At 34.3% G+C, this 21,531-nt stretch overlaps 1 protein-coding gene across 1 annotated transcript in view; it reads right to left on the reverse strand.

Annotated features, from left to right (window-relative positions):
• Positions 1-21,531, reverse strand: part of EYS (eyes shut homolog) — a 162,374-nt gene that overhangs the window by 49,342 nt on the left and 91,501 nt on the right. Inside the window, 2 exon segments of the mRNA XM_034990397.1 lie at positions 19,848-19,978; positions 20,870-21,063. Of these exon segments, the coding sequence (XP_034846288.1) occupies positions 19,848-19,978; positions 20,870-21,063 (325 nt within the window).

The following is a 21,531-nucleotide window of genomic DNA, read 5'->3' on the forward strand; positions in this document are numbered from 1 at the left end:
GAATCAGGCACTTAAATGACTGAGCCACCCAGGAGCCCCCAAAATACTTCTTAAGACTAAGTTGTTACAAACTGATTTAATAACAAAGTGAATTATATCATATATTAATTATTTCAAATATCTCATAAGAACACAGGGTAATTTCATAAAAGAAGGAATCAAAGGCCATGTTGACACAGTTTAACTGAAATAACATCAGTAAAATGCTTTAATAATTCTCTTTTCCTACTGTTCAAGGTATAGCCTGGCACTGGCACCTTGTAGAATTAAACATTCCCTCATTTATGTCAGGAATACCATCCATTTTTTTTTTTTTAGCACCTACTATGTGCCAGCAACTAGGCTAATTGTTTTAACACTATTTTCTATTTTCTCATTCAATCCTTATAAATCCCATGTGATACATATCATTACCACTATATTAAATGAAGGAACAAACTCAGAGAAGTTAAGAGATTTACTTTGGTAATACAACTAATTTTAGAGCTGTTATTAAAATTAAATATGGTCTTAACTTTAAAAGTATTGTATCTGTTACTCTATTAATAAAACCTGTTAGGACATGTTTACCTTACTTCCCTCATTCTGAGGATCTACCTAGAAACCCAGAAATTATTCCAAGTACCACTTTGTTGTGAAAGGTATCATTCCCACCCTTTCCTACTGGGGATAAGGAGTAGCAGGAATAAGGAAACACCAGAATATCCTCAAATTTTGGTGGGTTGTACTTATCATGTCTCAATTCTCCTTTGAGAGAGAATGAATCAAACTGTCCAAGACTAGCTAAAGACATGTGTGTTATTTGGTCTTATATTGTTCTGGAGTATGGTTTCCAAAGAGAAGGATCAGAGCTATAAATTAAGTGAAGAACTAATATTCAGTCCTTCATGAGATCAGATCAACAGGTTGCTGAATGAAGATTAGGGAGCAGCAACTCTGAGAAAGAGGTTTCTAAACAAAGCAGAACTTACTAATTATGAACTATTGTGCCAAAGTGTTAGCACTCTCACAATATACTAAGAAGGAAGCCCCAAAACACCATCTTTAAAACTTGGCCCAGGGAGGTTTAACCCAAAGGCAGAGGAAACCCATAATGAGAAAATTTTCCTGTTGAGTTACAGGCTATCAACCCTCCATGTCTAAATTCCTACTCCTAGTTTGAAATCTAAGAGGAGCTTTTGAATCTCATCCTAATGATATCCTAACAACTCAGCCTGCAGCCAGGGAAAGAAAAGGCTTAAATAGTATTCTTGCCACTTAAGAATTTAAACCAGAGAAAACAAAATCAAAGAAAAATAAATAAAAGCAAACTCTAGAATAATATAGACGCTTTGAGAAATTCTATTACAAAAGTGCAAGTAAACATGAAAGATGCTAAAGATAAAGGGAAAATACATAAAAGAAGAGAGAAATTTCAAATAGAATAAACAGTTCAGCTCAATAAGTTAAACAGATAAGACTTTTTATGAAATATAATATAGAAGATAATATGGTGAGATAGTATATAAATAGGGAGATGACTTAGTGGCTAACAAAAATTAAAATAGAGCCAAGTGAGTTAAGAAAGAAGTGCTTTGAAATAAAAGTAGATAGAAATAAAATATGTTCAATATAAACAATAAAGTCTGAATTGTCACCTCACTCCCCCCCAAAAATGTCAAAAGTAGGGTACAATTCATACTTGAGAATATATAGCAAAAAGTGAAAGAAAAAGAAAATATAAAAAATGAACACTTAAAACACAGTGAATCAGAATATTTTAACAGTTTGATAAGGGCAGAAACACATTTTATGAACTGGTCTGTGTGAATATCAGAACATAATAGCTAATATTTGGCAATTTAAAAAATCTGTAAATTTTATTATATTTAGTTTTTCTACCCTTTCTTCATTCATATTTTTACCTTGAAAAATAAACTATATTGGCCTACTTACACATTCCCTATGACATTACAATATTAAGCAAAACTGATTTTTTAAAGTTTTTTTACAGGACATGTACAGCACCTAATAATTTTATTTTAAATGAAGATTTAGCACAAAATTACACTGACTACACTTCACATCAAGAAACAAGTACTACAATTAATAAGACTAGAGTCATTTATTTAAAAAGATCATGAGAAAGATATTTTTCTGGAATGTATAATTAAGAAATCAAGGGAAAGAACACAAATACACAAAAATAAAAATGCAAAAGGGAATATGAGGAGAAATGGAAGCTAGCAACACTACATATTCCTCAGTGCAAATATGCTGAAACGTTTATGTTAAAACATAGATTGCCAAAATTGAATAAAAATGAAAATAGCTGAATAGAACAAAATATTTGGTGGAACTAACTAAAAGATGCTAGGCTTATTTATTTATATGGATGAAGAATTCCAATTCCTATGAAATAGATGATTCTCATGGTATGTAAGTTTTGATCCTTAGAAAATGTATGCTAGCTATCAGAATTTGAATGCAAAAGCCTCAAAATGTACAACAGAAATAGTTACCACTAAACTCATATTTGAAAATGAAAAAAAATATGCTGTATTCATTGACACAAAATTCTATTTCTAGGACTTTATCCTGAAGAAATACTCAGATGTAATAAATATACATTTATATCCATATTTTCCCCATGATATTCCAAATGAAGCACCTACAGAAAGCAGAAACTGCTAATGTAAGAAGTCATTCTAGCCCACCACCCTAGTCTATCACCACTGTTCCCATATTACCAATAATCCAAGGACATTATAAACAAGAAGCCAATTCCTGTCCAAATTGTCCATTCTTCTTCAGAAACTTTGGTCATCAAAAGTTTCACGTTAATGAATCTGATTCTAATTGTATATTTAAAAATATATATTTTATTTAGCTAATTTAGTACCAATTTAGGGTTTTTTTCATACATAAAGTGTAGATTTTGTGCTATCCTATTACTGTTGAACTGAGAAGAAACATGCTGTTCTCAGGCAACTGCAAGTGGTTCTCCATGACTAGAGTTCAAAGTAAATAATGAGAGTAGCAAGAGATGAGAGGAGAAAGAGATCATGAAGGAATTTGTAAGAGTTACCAATATTCAGAAGTATCAAAAACTTAAGAGTGAAAATCAGGAGACTGGAAGTAGGGAATGGGAATGAAAGAAAATAAACAACCAAGTATTAAAAGATGAAAGAAGCCTTGTATGAATCAATAGTAATATGTTATTATACTGGAGACTGTGATTAAGTTAAATCTTTTTAACTGAAGTTCAAAAAAAAAAAAGTGAGATTGAGATGCTTCAGAGAGACAAAGAGTTGTCAGGTAAACCTTTAGCTCTGAAATTAAGAGGAAGCCTCATCTCCTTACCTTCAAAAATGCTGTTCCCTCCTAAACATTCCCTCATTTATGTCAGGAATATCATCCATTTTTTCTGCCATCCACTGGTATATGTGGGATCATGTAAATCCATGGTGCTTCTCATGCCACCACTTCTCCTTATACTGTGATCATTTCATAAACTCAAACTCTCCAGAGCCTGAATAACAGCACTAACCTTTCATGCCGGCTCTACTACAACAGCTGCCACTCTTCCCAGAACATTGCGTCAACTTTACTGCCCATACCTTCACGTCTTTTTGACCCTAACCATGCCAGACTTTCTACTGTGCATGCCAATACTACGGTCAACTCAGGCTGCTTCTCAGCTTTCCACTGCCCATGGCTTTGCTGACTTCACTGATAACCTTTATTACTCAAACTGTTCCTATAAAGTAGCTGGGGAACTGTTCTACCTCCTTAGAGATCCATGCATTTAGAAGAGCCTTATAGCAGAGGTCTGCATACTTAGGTCCTTTTGGTTTACATATAGCTCTTTACAATCAGGAGATCCATGGATGAATCCAGGCACTGGTACTCATTTCCACCCTTGAGATAAATTCTCCTTGTTGGAAAGAAATATTATTTTAGGGCTTCGGAGATCCTTTCCTCTTCTTTTTTTTTCTTTTTCCCATCTCTTCCTTCCTTCCTTCCTTCCTTCCTTCCTTCCTTTCCTCATAGTTCAGAAAAGCTCCCCCACCCCCAAAAAAAGAAAAGAAAAGAAAAGAAAAGGAAAGGCTCCAAAACATTTACATTCTGTTAATGGTAAACTTATATTTCTTTGATGTAAAGCCAATCACATAATGTTTACTATGTTTTTTTGGGGGGGCAACAAAAGTTAATTGTTTCACAAATCTGGATACATAATTTTCCTCGTGGAATGCCGTATTTCTTCCACATGATGTCTACTTTCCTATCCACTAACAAATCCCGGGGATTTGCTCACATAATTTATTTCTTTTAGTTCTAGACCTTAAATACAATTTCCTCCATGGATGTCCCATCTGCTTCAGGAGCCCTATTTTAGCACCTATTTTATATATGTACCTTGATATTCTATCATTATCTATTTATGTTCACCTATGTGAGTATATGAACATGTATGTACACACATGCACATGTACAAACATACATGTACACATTTTAATTTTCATTTTTAATCCATATTCCCTTTTGAAATTTTTATTCTAGTCCATTTTATATTTAGAAAGAATATTTTCCAGTTATCTTCTTCAGATAGGTCACCTGGGTGATAGGTTTTCTGATTGTCTGCATAAATATAAATATTTCTCTCACCACCCAATATATAGTAGTCATGTGTAAGATTTCGAGGAGGCAGTATTTTCTCTGGGTAGTCTTATAGATGCTTTCTAAAGCTATGTTATACCACTGTCCTGAAGTGACTAGTATTGAAAATAAACAATGTGATGCCATGCTGATTACTTTTCCTTTGTAGGTAAATTGTTTTTTCCTGCCTTAAAGCTTGATAGATATTTCACTGTGTGTTTTTTATCATCAATCTAGCTTGGATAGAGTGTTTTTAATACTCAGACTCAGCCCTTGCTCCAGCTCAGAGAAATATTCTACAACTTGATTAATTATTGCTTCTCCTCCATATGTTCTTTTATTCCTTCTAGAGCTGCTATCATTCATACGTTAGATCTCCTTGATCTATTCTCCAAGACACTCAACTTTCTTCATCATGATTCATTAACTAATTCATCCATTAAGCTCTTCAATAAATAATCCTTGAGCTCCTTCTGTAAGTAGTTATTTTCCTAGCCATGGTGCATATTCAGTGAAAAAGTTTGTTTGTTTTTTTTTTTTTTTCTTTCCTCATGGTAGAGGACAGGAAATAAAGACTTAGATAAAGAATATTTCAAGAGAAATGCAGGTTACAGTATATGGCAAGCACAGGTTATTGCTGTTTTCCCAAAGTCTGCATCATGGACAGCTTCATGGGCAATTACTATTTCATAAGACCAGGATAAATTTAGGGTGAGGTCATGTATGTACGTGAAGATAAAAGCAGATCCCCACGTATTTACTCTTTTCTCTACTTTAAAATATTTCTTCCATAAAGCATTCAAGATTTCCATAATTTGGATTACCACTTTCCTTCCAATTTTCCATCCACGTCATTAATTGATTAGTATGTTTTTTAGTTGTAGTCTTGATATGTATGTATATCTATGTGCCCTCCTCTGGAATCTTTTCACTTATTTTAACTACAGTTATCTAATTTTATATGACCTCTCTCTCCTCCAGAGATTCTAATATCCTCAATTTGTGATTGTTTTATTTTAACTCATGCTCTTTTCTCTCTGGCCTCTCTTGCATCCAGAATTTTTCTTTGCTAACTCAGTGTCTTAAGTGCGGTATCCTTCAGTGAATGGAAGAAAAATTGGGCCAAGAAAGTTGAAGAAACCAGGACATCAGTCCTCTCCTTACGATCTCTGAGGCCAGAGAAATCTGGCCTCTTTCCTCCTTGGTATCACTGAGCAAACTCTCACTGAGAGTCTACAGTCCTTAAATTCAGAACTTAATTGACTCTTTATGGCAAAGGAGAACAAGAACACGTAAGTAGGTTGATTTCTGACCTACCCTCATATAGTCAGTGTTTATACTGATGAAGTAGCTGCTATTTTCTGGTTATTGTTCTGTTGTCCCTCTGCTAATTTACAAATGCTTCCTAGCTCACAAAGCAAGAGAATCTGCATAAATTGCTTCTGTTGAGATTGTCAGGGAAGCTAAAACTTAACCTATTTATCTGATCAAGTTGTCTAGCAATCATTTTGGTCAAAAAAGTCAGCTGTTTAAGTATGGGAAGAGGAGAAAGAAATGCCATTCAGTTTACCATGTTCATGGAATAGCCAATGTATAATTATATTTTTGTATGAAACTATTGTTTTATAATAAATATTAAAGCAGTAGGAAACAGTAAATATTTTTAGAGGGTAGAAGGATGTAAACTAGAGGGTAAGAAGGATGTAAATAATTGTGATGAAAATATCCAAGGTGTTATTTTTAGTGGTAAAAGGGGAGCTAATATATAGAAGAACAGAGGACATGAATAAGATACATGTAAGGAAAAGAAAAGAAAGATAATGGAAATAAAATATGATAATGGAAAAGCTAGGAGAAAATAACACACACTTTTATCTTCTTTTCTTTTTCCTCCCAAAATGATTTCCTATAACTACCTGAAATGTCTCTCCATTATTGGGTTACAGTTTGTCAATTAAGCCAATATTTATTAGACAATTAGCTTTACTCTATTTCTTGGATAGAGTATCACAAACTTTGTTCAATGACCTATGGAATACATACTACTGGTTTTAATGAGAAATTAGGCTCTTTTGGGGACACAGCATTGAATAAAACAGAGTAAGCAAGTTTCATCATCAGCATTTTGAAAAATACTTCATCTAATGCAGTAATACTGGCATTTACTACATATATTTATTTTTAAAGTGTAAAGAATTCACAAAATAAAATGAAAATCAATGAACCTAAATAATTACCACATTTTAAATGCAAGTTTTTAAAATATATTTTTCAAAACCCCAAGGAAAACATAAGCTTAATAAAATTAAAAATGAAATGTTTCAATGCTGTTATAAATAATTGGTAGGAAAATTATTAATGTATTGAAACAATGAAGTAACCACTCCATAAAACAACAAAAATGAAAATTGAAAATTAAATACTATTTGATTTTTTTAAAGAGCTAGCTTCAAAAATAGTATGTCAACAGTGTCACTTATGGATTGCAAGCATATTCTTGCTTAAAGTTTTCTAGCTGCTGAAATGGCTCTTTCAAACTCTAAACTATTCTAGGAAATGGAACGAGATAGTTATAAAATAACTCTAAATAATTTTCTCTGACTCTGTTATCTTGAGATACTCCTATCACTTGTTTGAAGACTTGGAGGAGGTTTAGCTACATTTTTTTTTTTTCCCCTGGGTCCTTACCATTCAATTATGCGTGAGTTGTAATTTTTGTCACAAAGAAAGCATTGTGATTCACTTTTGTCTTCTTTGGTTTCATAATCTATAGATGGAAATTCTGATGCAGAGTTACTTGTATCAATTTCAACACTGTCATGTACTTATTCCACTTCTTGGAAAAAAACCCTTTGAGGTAGATAGACTTATTCTTACAATAGAAGCTTTGCAAAACCACTATATGCTTGCTTACTGTAACTTGTTAGGGCATAGACAAATGTCTAACTTATACACTACTCATTTTATCACTTTATCTTTTCTGCTTAAACTGAGAAATTGAGTCATCGCCTGGATCTCAAAACATATATGATTCATATTTCACAGTTCTTTAAGCCTTAAAACAATATTATTAGACAAAAGTAGCTATATTTTCTAATGAAAATTAGCATGTATACTAATTTATAATGTTAATATTATGATTTATAATTTATAAAAACACTATAAGTTAAAGTAGAGAGAGTAATTGAGAAGAACTATTTTCAGAATGTTTATCAAGATTGACAGGAAAGAAATTTTGAGGAGACAATTGAGCAAAACACCCAATGATGTGTATATCAAGCTACCATAGTTTCTGGGGGAAACGTCCTTTAAATAGGAGACCAACAAATACAGAGGCTTGAAGTAGGAGATGTTAAGGTATTCCAGAAACTTCTCAAAGACCAAAGTGGCAGGAATTGAGTAATGAAAGGGAATGTGTTGGAGAGATAGGCAGAAGCAGTTTATGGCTAGACTTATAAACATTTTAAATAACTTATATTTTATTTAAATGTTATGGAAACCTGTTGAATGGTAGTATCAGGGTAGTAACATATGAAAACAAAAAACAAAAAACAAAAAACAAAAAACCACACTCTCCTGTGTGGAAGAGATTATAAGGGAGCAAACTATCTCAAACTTAGTTTAACTGTAGTTTTACCATCTAAGATGATGGCAAGTCTGTCTTCTAATTGTTCAGGCCGAAAATTATACAGCCATTATATTTACTTTTTTTCTCTTTAACTCAATCCAGTATAAGAGGATATCCAATTGATTCCATCTTAAAAATGTATCCATAATTCAAGCACTTCTTTTCATGTCCTCTCCTATTCTGATCCAAGTCACTATCTTCTCCTATCCAGATTACTGCATTAGCTCCTAATAGATCTCTTTACATCTATCTATGTCACTCCACAGCTCAACACAACAGTCAAAGTACCATTTTAAAAGATAAGGAAGATAATGTCCTTCATTTGCCAGCAACACTGTAATACTTCCTATTTTATTTAGAGTGAAATTCTAGAGTGGCATGCATGGTCTGCAACGGTCCCTATCTCTGGTTTCCTCTCCATTTTCACTACTTTCCCTTGCTTTCTCCAGACCAGTTACACTGGTCTCATTACAGTGATCTCAGTAGCCAGGGATTGTGCTTGGGATACTTCCTCTGTCACGGACATTTTTTCTCCAGAGAGTTGCATGTTCCATCATCTCACTCAAATCACTGCTTTCTTAGTGAGGCTTTCATTCAATGTCCCACATATACTTAAATGAAGTCAAAACAAGGAGGTCAAGTGGGAGGCTATCAAACTGTTCCAGATGAGAATTTTTGGTGGCTTGAACAAGGGTGTTGACTTCATAATGATAAAAATGTTCATATCCACGAAATGTATTTATGAGAGAACTTAAAGTGTTTGCTGATGATGGACAAGAAGTGGGCTGAGATAGAGACAGAGAAATCAAAGGTAAGTCTAAAGAACACTGACAGGAAAGCAGGTTTATCCAGGGATTGAAAATAAACCCATTAATTTGGAATATATTAAGTTTGAGATGACACATTAGACATGTATGAAAGAAAGTGGACCCAGGTTTACCCGATGGGATATAGAGTTAAACAGGTTTTGTGTTTTCAGGTCAATAGAACATAGAAAAAGAGAAAAAAAGGAGTTTAAGAATGGATATATGGCTATGCTTTGTAAAAAGCAAAATGAAGCCCAAGGCCAAGGGTGATGGGCAGAGGATAGTGAGTGCAAACAAATAATTAGAGGTGCCTGCTGGTTGTAGGAAAAAAATTACATAATTTTGGTGTTAAAGTACACAAATGAGTTAACTTGAAATACATGAATTGGTGATCAGAGAGTAGAAACTTAAATCAAAATGTTGTAGGGTACGCAATTACAGGTCAGGATAAATTATAACATATGACCATGGGAAATTTGCCAAGATCAGGAGGAAGAGGAAAAGTCATTACAAAATAATTGCAAAGAATGTAAGTAACCAAGGTGGGTGAATTTACAAGATGGATATCAAAGTCATCAGGGAAGATGACAACAGTGGTTGAGAAAAGGACAGCAAGCCAGATGCTAAAGCCTTTAGTAAGAGATGGGCAGGAACTGAGAGAAGAAAAGATACTTGAAAAGGAGCCTTGGGAGGAAGGAACAAAGAGTTAGAGACTAGTATAGATAATGTCCTATGCTAAAAATAGATAGGCTTTTCAGAGGAAGAAATACGGTCTGGATATGATAACAAGGGCAAGGCTTTCTATACATTTCCTTTCACAGGTTGTGGAAGAAGGAACAGTAGCTACCTAAGGGAACTATACATCCTCAGGTTTCAGTTAGAAAAAGAAAGTACACAAAAGAGAATTTGCTGCTAACAACATGCGATCCAGAAGGCATAGCAAAATAGTATTGGATATTAAGAAGTATTTGATGTTGTGCAGAACATAATGGGGCTAAGATTCATTTGATCAAGTATGCCATGGAAAACTTAGAAGTCACACAATGTTGAGTCAACCTTTATGCATAGAGGTCTGCACTAACTTCTGTTATAATGTTTCATTATTTATTATTTACAGGGAAATTAATAATTCCAGGACTAATGCGATGACGATCATACTGATGTGAACATATATTGTCAAAATGAAGCACTTAGGGGATCAGATTGAGGATGACTTCTGTCAATTATAATTCCCTGAAAATATAAAATTATGCTAACAATAGTGGAAGCTACTTTTGATGAGGAAATGTCAATAATGTCCTAGATATTTTTAATTGTAATATAGTTGATAACCAGCATCTACAATGATAAAACTATAAACTTTAACAAACTTTTTTCTACACTAAATTTCAGAATGATTTATTCAAAAGAGGAAGTTAGCCTTATAAATATGGCTATTGATTTCAAGAGAAGAAAATGCAGCAGCCAGCTTTTGATATAATTAACTCCAAGAAATTGAGGTGTCCTATTAGTTGAGAGTTACTGAGTGACCAAGTGGAGGCCCTCCATTAATTAACAAATTCTGATCCAAATGTGTGATTGCTATTTTAAAACACATCTTTCAGACTTAATGTGAAAATATAACTTTATTATATGTTGAAAGGAAATATGTTGACCTACGCATTTCTGTGTATATAGTGTTCTATTTGAAAGTCACATCGCATGCTTAATTAGGTTTGCTTGTGACACAAACTGAAAACCCTAATTCTATCCATGGCTGACATGGTGAGACATCATGCAAACTAATGAAATGCTGAAACTGACTTGAGGAAAATAAATTGTGTTAATACATTGAGTTGACACTTACGCAGGACAAACAGGCTCTAATTGCAACTCAGTGAGTAGGAAAAAGGAAAATTAAAAAAGGAATAAGCTGTGAGAATAAAATAGAGCATCATTATCCCATGAAATATCTTAGAATTTGGGTGGAAAAAATAAAATTTAGAAAGCAAAAATATGCATATCACAAAATTTCTATTTTTTTAAAGATAGTGTATTTATATATATATATTTCCAATATCTAGTTTATGGTGTCTTTTACAAAGATGACTCTCAATAAATATTTGTTAAACAATTGATTTTAGAGTAGAAAAAAATTATTGTAAGAGAAATACTCTAGCTGGTTTTATTAACATTTATTTCCTGATTAAGCTTTCCTCATTTCATTCTGATTGTTCAGAATGTGATTATCTTTATATATAGAAAATATTAGAGTCATTGCATTCAGCAAATATTCAAATAGATAAGTATGTCTTCATATTTGTGTATGTGTGCGAGTGTGTGTGTGTGTGTGTGTGTGTGTGTGTGATGGCAATTAGGAGTGTGATTCAGGATAGTCTTCAAAGCCTTTATGTGGTCTTATGTTAAAAATGCTTCCCAAACTAGTGTATAAGGAGGATTCAGAATCCTGTATGTCAGGTCACAATGCCCTTCGCTCCCTACCTCTACACCTCCATCAAATAGGATGATGATCCCTCCATCAGGGATCCTAGAAAGCCTCGCTGGAACTGTGGTCTGAAGTGCCTTGGACATTTCCACTCATATAAATGGAATGGGGCTTACAGAGACCTGCCACTTTAGCAGGAGCTTCCGAGGGCTGTCCACTGAGCTCTGTGAGCTCTGACAAGACTTCATACCTCCAACTTAATGCCAAAACTCACAGTCGCCCCACCATGATCCATGTTTGCGGCCATAATGGTTAACCCATTGTTACCATTTACCCAGACACTGCAAGAACCCAGAGCCTCCCAGGTCCTTCCTCACCATTTGGATCTTTCCCCCAATCTATACACATTTTTTCATTTTGACTCTAATCTTTCAGTGATGGCTACTCTTTCTCCCTCACCCCTCATATTTCAGGGGCTGGATCAGGTAGGTGTCCTTTTTCCTCATGGTGTCTTCAAAAGGATCACTGTCCCATCCTTCTCCTTAAAAATCTCAGTTATTTGAGGATGATGCCATCAAACCATGCTACTCATATCTCCTCCTGTTGCTTTCATAGCCGGCCCTCCTGGGCATTCCCTCTAATTCTTTAATGTTTAACACCTGGCTTATTATATCTTTTTGTAATATAATCCCAGTCTTATTTGGTTATTTCAATATCTGCAGAGTTGATTCACTTAAAATTCTAGCATTTTGGAGGAGGATACTGAGGAAGATTTCAATATTCATCCTAACTTTACAACCTGTTCCCACTGTAGTATTCCATATACTACCATCATGCATAATTCTATTCCTTCCATAATCTTAAATTCCTTAATATTAATTTCAAGTATTTCATATTCCACTCACAGCCTCATTTCTCTTTCCAGCTCACTCCTTCTAGTCCTTTTTTTCTCCCCAACAATTCTCCACTCCTCATAATCCACTGACCCTACCAACACTTCAATGTCTCTTATCCCCTATCATGTCATCACTTCAATAATTACCTAAATTATATTACATGGTCCATTTCTATACTTAATTCTTGCATACACCCTCAAATCATTTGCCCCAATTCCCTCCATTATTGTTGCCTGGTTAAAATTCAACCCTAGTTTAATTCAACACTCAGGCTATTTTATGTGGGCATATGAATAACAACATGTGGCTTGAGGATGTAACACTTGACTGTAAATTAATCTTCACTAATTCTTCACTTCAGTTAGTATCTCTATTGATATGTATCAATAATGTTATTTCCCTCCTACTCATCTGTATAACTATTTCACACCTTCTCATCTCACCTTGCTTCCTACCTCACTTGACGAATTAATCAGAGGGCAGTTTCCAAATGATTACTCACCACATATTCAAAGCACCTCTGTAAGTACAAATATTCTACTTTGCCTGCTATTCCAATTGATGTAACAGACACCATCCTATCAAAGCCAACTCCTTTGCTTGTATACTATATATCCCGTCCTATCTAGCCTAATATTTTAAAATTTCCTACTTTGAACTTTCTTCAGCTGCCACTCTATTACTTATATTTCTGCTACTTTTTATAGATAAAGTCCAGTTCTTTCATTCTATTCACTTGTAGACTGAGTATAATCAGTATTTTTCCCCATTCTTCTTCTTTGTTTTGTTTTGTTTTGTTTGGATGGCCCATGTAGGGAGTGAATTTTTCCCATTATTCTGTCAAAATGTTCCTTTAAAAAGTAAAAACTGAAAAAAACAACCACAAAGCAACAAAAAAACATTGTCTCCAATTGCCAATTGCATAGATCAATTTTCACTTTCCTCTAACTAGATCTAACCACATACTTTGAGAAGTCTACCACTGTCTTAATATTCTTAAAATATTTTATAGTTTCTGTAATCACCATTTGTATTTTTTTCACCTCAACTCACTGACTCCTACATTTTAGCTTCATATTCCATTCCTTTAACTCTAGGGTCCACAGTCTCAGTCTGCAAACCTCTCACTTCTCTATCAAGGCTCACTGTAAACTAATCTCATTCATTTTCCTAGTTTTAAATGCCATCTCCATGTGGCTAGCTTTCAAATGTATATATGTAGCCCAGACATCTCTAAAATAGCAACTAGCATCCCTGAAAGCCTACCTTAATGTCTTCACTTGGCTATATTATGTGTTTCAGCTAATACGTGCAACACTGATTTCTTGATTTCTACCCCTCTCAATCATGTTTCTCTTCTTATAGACCTCCCCATTTTAGAAAATTCTATTCCTAACCTTTCAATGGAGTAAATAACCTTAGAATTATGCTTGACCTCTTTTTATCCAGCCCTTCAGAAAAATACTGAATCTTCTTCAGATATATGTCCCAAACGTGATCCTTAATTACCATCATCACGTGTCACCTTAGTGATGGTGTCAGTCATCACTCTCTCTAGGCTGTATTATAAATGAGTAGCTTCTTTGCTGTTCTCCCTGCTTCTTCTATGATTGGGATCATACATTAGTAGTCTAGTCTACAAAAGTGAGTCAGAGTGATCTTTAAAACCTTACCTACCTACTAAACTATAAGTTTGTTAAGAGGAGGATATTTTGCCTGTTTTTCTTATTTTCTACTGCAGTAGAACAGTTCCTATTGCAGTAGGAAAGCTTATGGAAAAGTAGGTACTCAATAAATAGTTATTAAATTCATGAATTTCATTTCACATTTAGAGTTAAGACCTTCCATCTCACTCAGTGAAATCCCAAATATTTATTATAAGCAAATTAAATAATGAATTAAATAGCTTTTTTAGAAAATGTTCTATGTGTTCTATAGTAAAGGGATCCAGAGATACAGAAATGAATAAAACACAGTTATTCTCTTGAATATGGTACAGGAGAATAGACTTTCTTTTTTTTTTCTTTAGATTTTATTTATTTTATATATATATATTTATTTATTTATTTTTATTTGAGAGAGAGAGCGTGAGAGCAAGAGCAGGGAGGAGAGGAAGAAGCAGGTTCCCTGCTGAGCATGGAGCCCAACATGGGGCTCGATCCCAGGACCCTGAGATCATGACCCGAGCTGAAGGCTGACGCTTAACCAACTGAGCCACTCAGGTGCCCCAAGAATAGACTTTCACAGTAATTCAAAATTATAGTCTATGAAGTAGTCAACTATATTATAGGAATATTTGGGGTTTTTTTTTAGTAGATAATAATCAGGTAAAAAATAGAACTATGAATAGTACAAAAAATTAACTATTTAAAATCTGTGATTGAGGGGTGCCTGGGTGGCTCAGTTGGTTAAGCGACTGCCTTCGGCTCAGGTCATGATCCTGGAGTCCCGGGATCGAGTCCCGCATCGGGCTCCCTGCTCGGCAGGGAGTCTGCTTCTCCCTCTGACCCTCCCCCTCTCGTGCTTTCTCTCTCTATCTCATTCTCGCTCTAAAATCTGTGATTGAAAGTAATTCAGTTTACATAGATCCTGGCTTTTTTTAATACTTTCAGTCCTATACTTATTGGTGTTTTTTTGGCTGTGTCCCCTTGCTAGATTTCCTCATGGTGGCAAGATGGCCTCCTGTGGCTCAGCTACATGCTTCAAGAAAATTTGTCAATGTCACTATAGAGATTTACTGTTTTACATTTCTTTAAAATCTCCAGCAGGAGGTTCAGTTTCACCCAAGTGCAGACTTTCTGCCAAATGGTTATTTAAGCTATCAAAGGGCAAAAAAAGTGCAAACGATTCATTTCCTGTGGCTAAAAAAACAAACCCCCTTTTTTTTTTCACCATTGTAGACAGAGAGCAATGATGATAGAGAAGAGTGGGAAACAATTCTCTGGTTTCTGTTCTCCCATTTCTGTGTCAAGTCCTGGTGCTGGAAATGGGTAAAGGTTTCCATACCATAAGATTCACTATGAATGACCTTACTGTCTAACCAGTGCTGACTCTAAAAGTTAGGTCACACTTCTGGTCATACACTCCATTAACTTCTGGGTCCTTGTGTATTTGAGAGCCAAGAAACTCAAAACTCACGTGCATGCAGCCTTCTTTTGTTATCACACTACAATTATATTAAGAGTCACTGATACCTCGTGGAGGATAGATTAAGGATCTGCCTCTCAGGAGCCCACAGATAGATGGACATCCAATCTATCTTAATCTCTGAGATCTCATCCCATTTTCACCCCCTCCAAAGACACTTCTCTCTCCTATTTCCCTAAGCATAATCCTAATGTCTTATAATTTGCAATTCATTATCTTAATCTCTTGTACATTGCTTTGAGTATTGGACAGTCTCCTCCAAGATGCTTTCTTTTCATCCTTTTCCATCCCATACTGTATTTCAGAATGCTGACTTGTGACTTCAGTCTGGGTCCTACTACTGTGCTGCACTAGCAGCAGGTCAGAGGTGAGAGGAGAATAAGGTCAGGTATTTATTTCCTCTACTCCCTCACTGCCAGATTGTATGTTGGCAGTAACTGTGTTTATTTACATAAGTTCATAGTTCATGTCAGAATGTTCTATACTATAGCTACACTTCTCTCTCTGTTCTACTAACTGCAATCTCAGCTTTCCCTTTCATCAGTATGGAAGGGAAACAGCCTCCACTCTTTCTAAACTCAGGATGATTACTCAAACATTATTGGTTTCCCTTAGCTCTTCTCAAATCCTTTAGTTTTTTCATTCAGTATTTCTAGATTACTCTGAATGAAACATCCCTTTTCAGGCAGAACCGTAGCTGATTTCAAGTATTCAGAGAAACTCTTCAAGCATTCTTCTAAATAATTTCTTCCATTTTCTGCCATCACTGTATCCCACAAACTGTACTTTATTTTAAAAATTTTAGCCAAGGGGCACCTGGGTAACTCAGTCGGTTAAGCATCTGCCTTCGGCTCAGGTCATGATCCCAGGCTCCTGGGATTGGCTGGCACCAGGCTCCTTCCTCAGCAGGGAGTTTGCTTCTCCCTCTCCCTTTGCCCTTCCTCCTCCACTTGTGCTCTGTCTCTCGCTTTCTCTCTCTCAAATAAATAAAATCTTTAAAAAATTTAGCCCCAAAAATAAATAATAAAAATTTTAGCCGAAGCATTAACACCTCGGTCAAAAATTCCTCAGTAATTTCAGAAAATTACCAAAATTAAGTTCTACCTGTTTGATGACACCAAGACATCAATTATCCATTTTCTTTTTTCCACCAAATTCTACTTGCATTCCACTTGCTCCCAGAAATGCCACTTACGATGTCACTACTGTTACTTATTGCTCTTAAAAATAACATTTTTTTAAGATTTATTTATTTATTTGAGAGAGTGAGAATGAGAGAGAGAGAGAGCGTACACGACGGGGGGAGGGTTAGAGGGAGAAGCAGGCTCCTCGCTGAGCAGGGAGCCTGATGCGGGACTCAATCCAGGGACTCCAGGATTATGACCTGAGCCGAAGGCAGTCGCTTAACCAACTGAGCCACCCAGATGCCCAAAAATAACATTTTTTTATACTAAGTTCATAGACACCTAAAGGTTTTGATAGTCTAGGTGTTAAGGGAAATGCTAGTGTATAAACACAGGTAAAAATTAACTCCTTTCTGACTCTGTGTTACTGTGGTTACTTAGGTACCAAATAAATTTTCATAACTAGTGGTTTACACTCCTTCTCAAGGAAGTAATTTTGTTTCAGTTCCTCTCTCATCTAATCATAGGAATTGAGATCTAGTCTATATGTTTAAATGGAGAGCCTGATACCATCATCAGTGTTCTAGTCTCTTCATTTTACTTCTTCCCAGCCCCACATTTTTTTTTCTCCCAAATTCAGAATATAAGAGCAAAAGCTTGGGTTGAAGTGTATGGATGTAGGAGGGAAAGAGGTATAGGAGGATTTCTGCATAGATGTTATTTGAGCTCAGCTCATCTTAACCAGTAACTCTTAAAGTATGGTCTCCAAATCAGCAGCATCAGCATCACTTGAGAATTTGTTAGGAATGCACATTTGCAATCGGTACCCCAGATTTATTGAATTAGAACTCCAGGGGTGGGAAATAGTTGTTTGTGTTTTAAATAGCCTTTCAGGAGATTCTAAAAAAGCTAAAGTCCATTACCACCAAAGTGTGAGAATCATTGATCTAGAAAAAATATACTTTCTAAGATAGCAAAACACAGATAAATTGTTTCTTTTTTTTATTTTTTAAAGGTATTTAAGTTGAAGGGCTTTCATTTTTCTTTTTATTTTCAGTCATTCTCTTAATTTCCTTTGGGACAAGAAAAAGAGACTCCAAGACTAATTTTTTTTTTGTCATTTTTTTCAACTTCATGCTTTATTAATTTATGTTGATTATAGCTATATCACTTAATCTGAGTCAGAGTTGGAAATGATTTTGACTATCAGTGGTGAGTTTAGGGGGTTTGAATCTCGGTGCTGGAAATTCTGCTCTTGTGTTCCACATCTGTATGATACTCTTAACTTCTGAGGCTTAGGCTTTCACTCATCATTCAAATTAGACTTTGTTATTTCTGCCTTGTTGAGGCAGTTCTGTGTTTACTCTCCTTTCACTTTCCTTATACTTTACCTTCTATTAATCAGCAGTCTAATTTAACCAAAGGAGGGGACCATGTTTTTAATTAAGTGGATTGGAGATGAGCAAAATGTTTGCCAAATTCTTAAAGAATGTGGTCATTTCAACAATTAGAACACATATAGTGGGGCTCACATTAATTTCATGAGTAAGTTTACTTCAAAGTTGTTATACTAGTTTACCTGCATGACATATTTCATCCATCCTAGAGAAACCTAACTGGAATTTTTACAACATCCATCCTATCTAGCACATGCTTAACAAAGCATTCTAGATTGAACTCCATAATTTTAAAATTAAATCTATTAATTAATAACAGAACAATCAACTGAGAGATGGCAATAATGCCTCTGGTTATCTAGTTTTCCTGTTGATGATATTTAAAACAAAGCCTTCTAGACATCAGAATAATACTAAAAATAAGGACCAATAAAATCATCCTACCTAATAAAAATAAAATAAATATTATATATGTGAATGTATATTTACATATTTACACAATGCTACCTATATTTTTATTTTTTTATTTTTTATTTTTTTTAAAGATTTTATTTATTTATTTGACAGAGAGAGACACAGCGAGAGAGGGAACACAAGCAGGAGGAGTGGGAGATGGAGAAGCAGGCCTCCCGCTGAGCAGGGAGCCCGATGTGGGGCTTGATCCCAGGACCCTGGGACCATGACCTGAGCCGAAGGCAGACGCTTAACCGGTTGACTGAGCCACCCAGGCGCCCCACTACCTATATTTTTAAATGTTGATCACTTTTCTATGTATATTTATAAATATACTTGCACTATAAGGCTCAGAACTAGAAATTATAAATTAAAAAGTCAATATTTTTAAAAGGAAAGCAATTGAATTTATTGATAAATTAATATAAGATTGAATGCATACACAAATTTGCCTAGACCTTCCAAGATTTTGTATAATGAAGAAGCTTCTCTTCATTTTCTTTTGAAAATGTCACATTTTAAAAGCTTGGTATGTTTTTAAACTTTGCAATTAAGTTCCTTCTGAAATCTATGAAAATACTGTCCTTGGTACCTCTGTGATGTGTATGCATATTCTGTTTCTTTTCAGTATATTTAAGGCTTTCCTGTACCATAGCTAATAATTTTCTGCTTTTATGGATATTCTAACATTTTGAGACTGTTTACCGCCCTTCAGTATGCCCAACAGAACTTACTTTAAGCAGCCAGATAAAAGTCAAGTAAGCGTGAAGAGTACAAATTGTACTTCCTAATGGTGTGAGAAACTATCTATAAAGCTATTTGAAATGGACTAAAATTACAGACCCAGATAACTAGGTCACTTCTGTCATTTACAAATGAGTAACTTTTAGAAAATCCTTATTTAAAGAAAACAATATTTTTAAAAATCCTGCCTAAAGACCCTAAAAAACTGTCAACTGAGGTCTGCAAATTGAAGGAAGAGATGGCTTACTCTATACTTTCAAAATATAATAACATTGTCTATGTATAGTAGACATACTTACATTTATCTTTTCTTTATAGACCTTTAAATATTATTCAGTTATCCTATATATCTCCATTATAAAACAAAAATGTTTTACAACTTTTTGTCCAAATTATGCCTGAGAATTTCTTAGTTTTTTAAAATAACTCATAAAAACACATTAAAACGTTTCTACCTTAACTTAAATTAGAATATTAGATGCCATTAAATAAAATTTAAGCTTAAAACAGAACATTCTTTTATTTTTGTCCACATGGTCTTAAAACTCATGTATTTTTGTCTAAAAAAATAGGAAAGTAATTAATATACCTGCAATGATAATCTTTCTCATATTTCGTACATGTGGTATTATTCTTGCAAGGAAATGACTCACGTGGTATTTGAAGTTGTCTCTTACAAAGCTTGCCTGTAAATATTGGTGAACAGATGTACATAGTACCCTAAGAAAGATCAGAAAATATTTTTTACAAACGTTTTTGGATATTTCAAAGATAATAAAAGGCGAGGAATGGAAGCTATTTTTATAAGCATGCAGAAGTTCTCTGTATAATAATGTGAAAGAATCTATTTTCCAAAATGTCACAACAATCATCTCACATACTTTTCCTACCACCTGAATTAAACACTTAATTGAGAATTAGGAACTATCCTTCCCTCCCCCTTGAATGTAAGCAAGCTGTGACTATGAAGAAAGTGATGCTCTGTGATTTTCAAAGTTCTGTTTAAAAGGCCATACCATGTCTGTCTAATTATTTGGGATGCTTGCTCTTGGAACCCAGCCACAATGCTGTGAAGAAGCCCAGGCCTTACAGAGAAGTTATATTTAGGATTCTGGATTGATAGTTCCAGGTGAGGGCCCAGCTGATAGCCAGTATCAACCATCAAATATGTGAGTTAGGAAGACTTTAAGATATTAATATGAATTTATAATAGAAATTCAAAAATGAATCTTACTAAAAGAAAAAGATAGTGAGTTGTGGAAATTATTACATTATTTCCTAGTCTTATTTATTTAAATGTTAAATTCAAATGTTAAAATATAAAAGTATCAAATAAACAAAAAATTAAAAATAACTAAAAATGAAATGTTTACAAAATTATATTGTTCACAAGGGATAATTTCAGTGGAAGAGCAAAGTGAAATTTGTTTCTAAATTGGGGTTTTTATTTAAAATAGGAAAACAAAAAATCAACAAATGAAGTATCTTTTCTGATACTTCTGATTTTGAAATTTATAATATGTTAATGAAACTTTAATTATATTTGTACTTTTCAGATAGTTTGGTAATGGTAAATGTATATATAAATCACTCTCTTAGATTCAGACTTACATTTGGAATATGAACGCAGTCAGCATCATTCTGACATGGTGTTGATGAACACTCATTCACATTGGTTTCACAGTTTTCATCAAAAAATCCTTCTGGGCATTCACAAATGTAAGCAGAGATTTTATTTTGGCAAATTTCCCCTTTTCAACAAGACTGAGAAATAGAACATTCCATTGACTCCTCACAGTATGCACCTTAAAAGATCACACACACAGACACAAAGAAAATATAAATATAAAATATGGAAAAACTCATTATAGAGAAGGTCTTCAGAATTCATTTAAAAAACCCAGATTTATCATGGAATAATGTGTGTATCATAAAATTTACTCATTGCAAGTCTATAATTCAATAACTTTTGCAAATGTGTAGAGGTATTTGATCATCAGTATTATTCAGTTTTACATATTTCCATTACCCAAAGAAGAGCTCTTTTATTGTCTCTCTTTGTTCCCAACTCTAGCCCCAGGCAATCATGATTTTTTCTGTCTCTATTGATTTACTGTTTCTGTGCATTTTATATAAATGGAATGGTACACTATGTTGTCTTTTGTGGTTGGCTTCTTTTGCTTAGGATAAAGTTTTGAGGATTTGTCATGTTGTATTGGGTATCAGTATTTTGTTACATTTTCTTGCTAAAAAGTACTTCACAATGTGTACAT

This window comes from Mirounga leonina, unplaced genomic scaffold (genome assembly GCF_011800145.1).
Source record: "Mirounga leonina isolate KUSES-001 unplaced genomic scaffold, KU_Mleo_1.0 Mir_53, whole genome shotgun sequence".
NCBI classification, from domain to species: Eukaryota; Metazoa; Chordata; class Mammalia; order Carnivora; family Phocidae; genus Mirounga; species Mirounga leonina.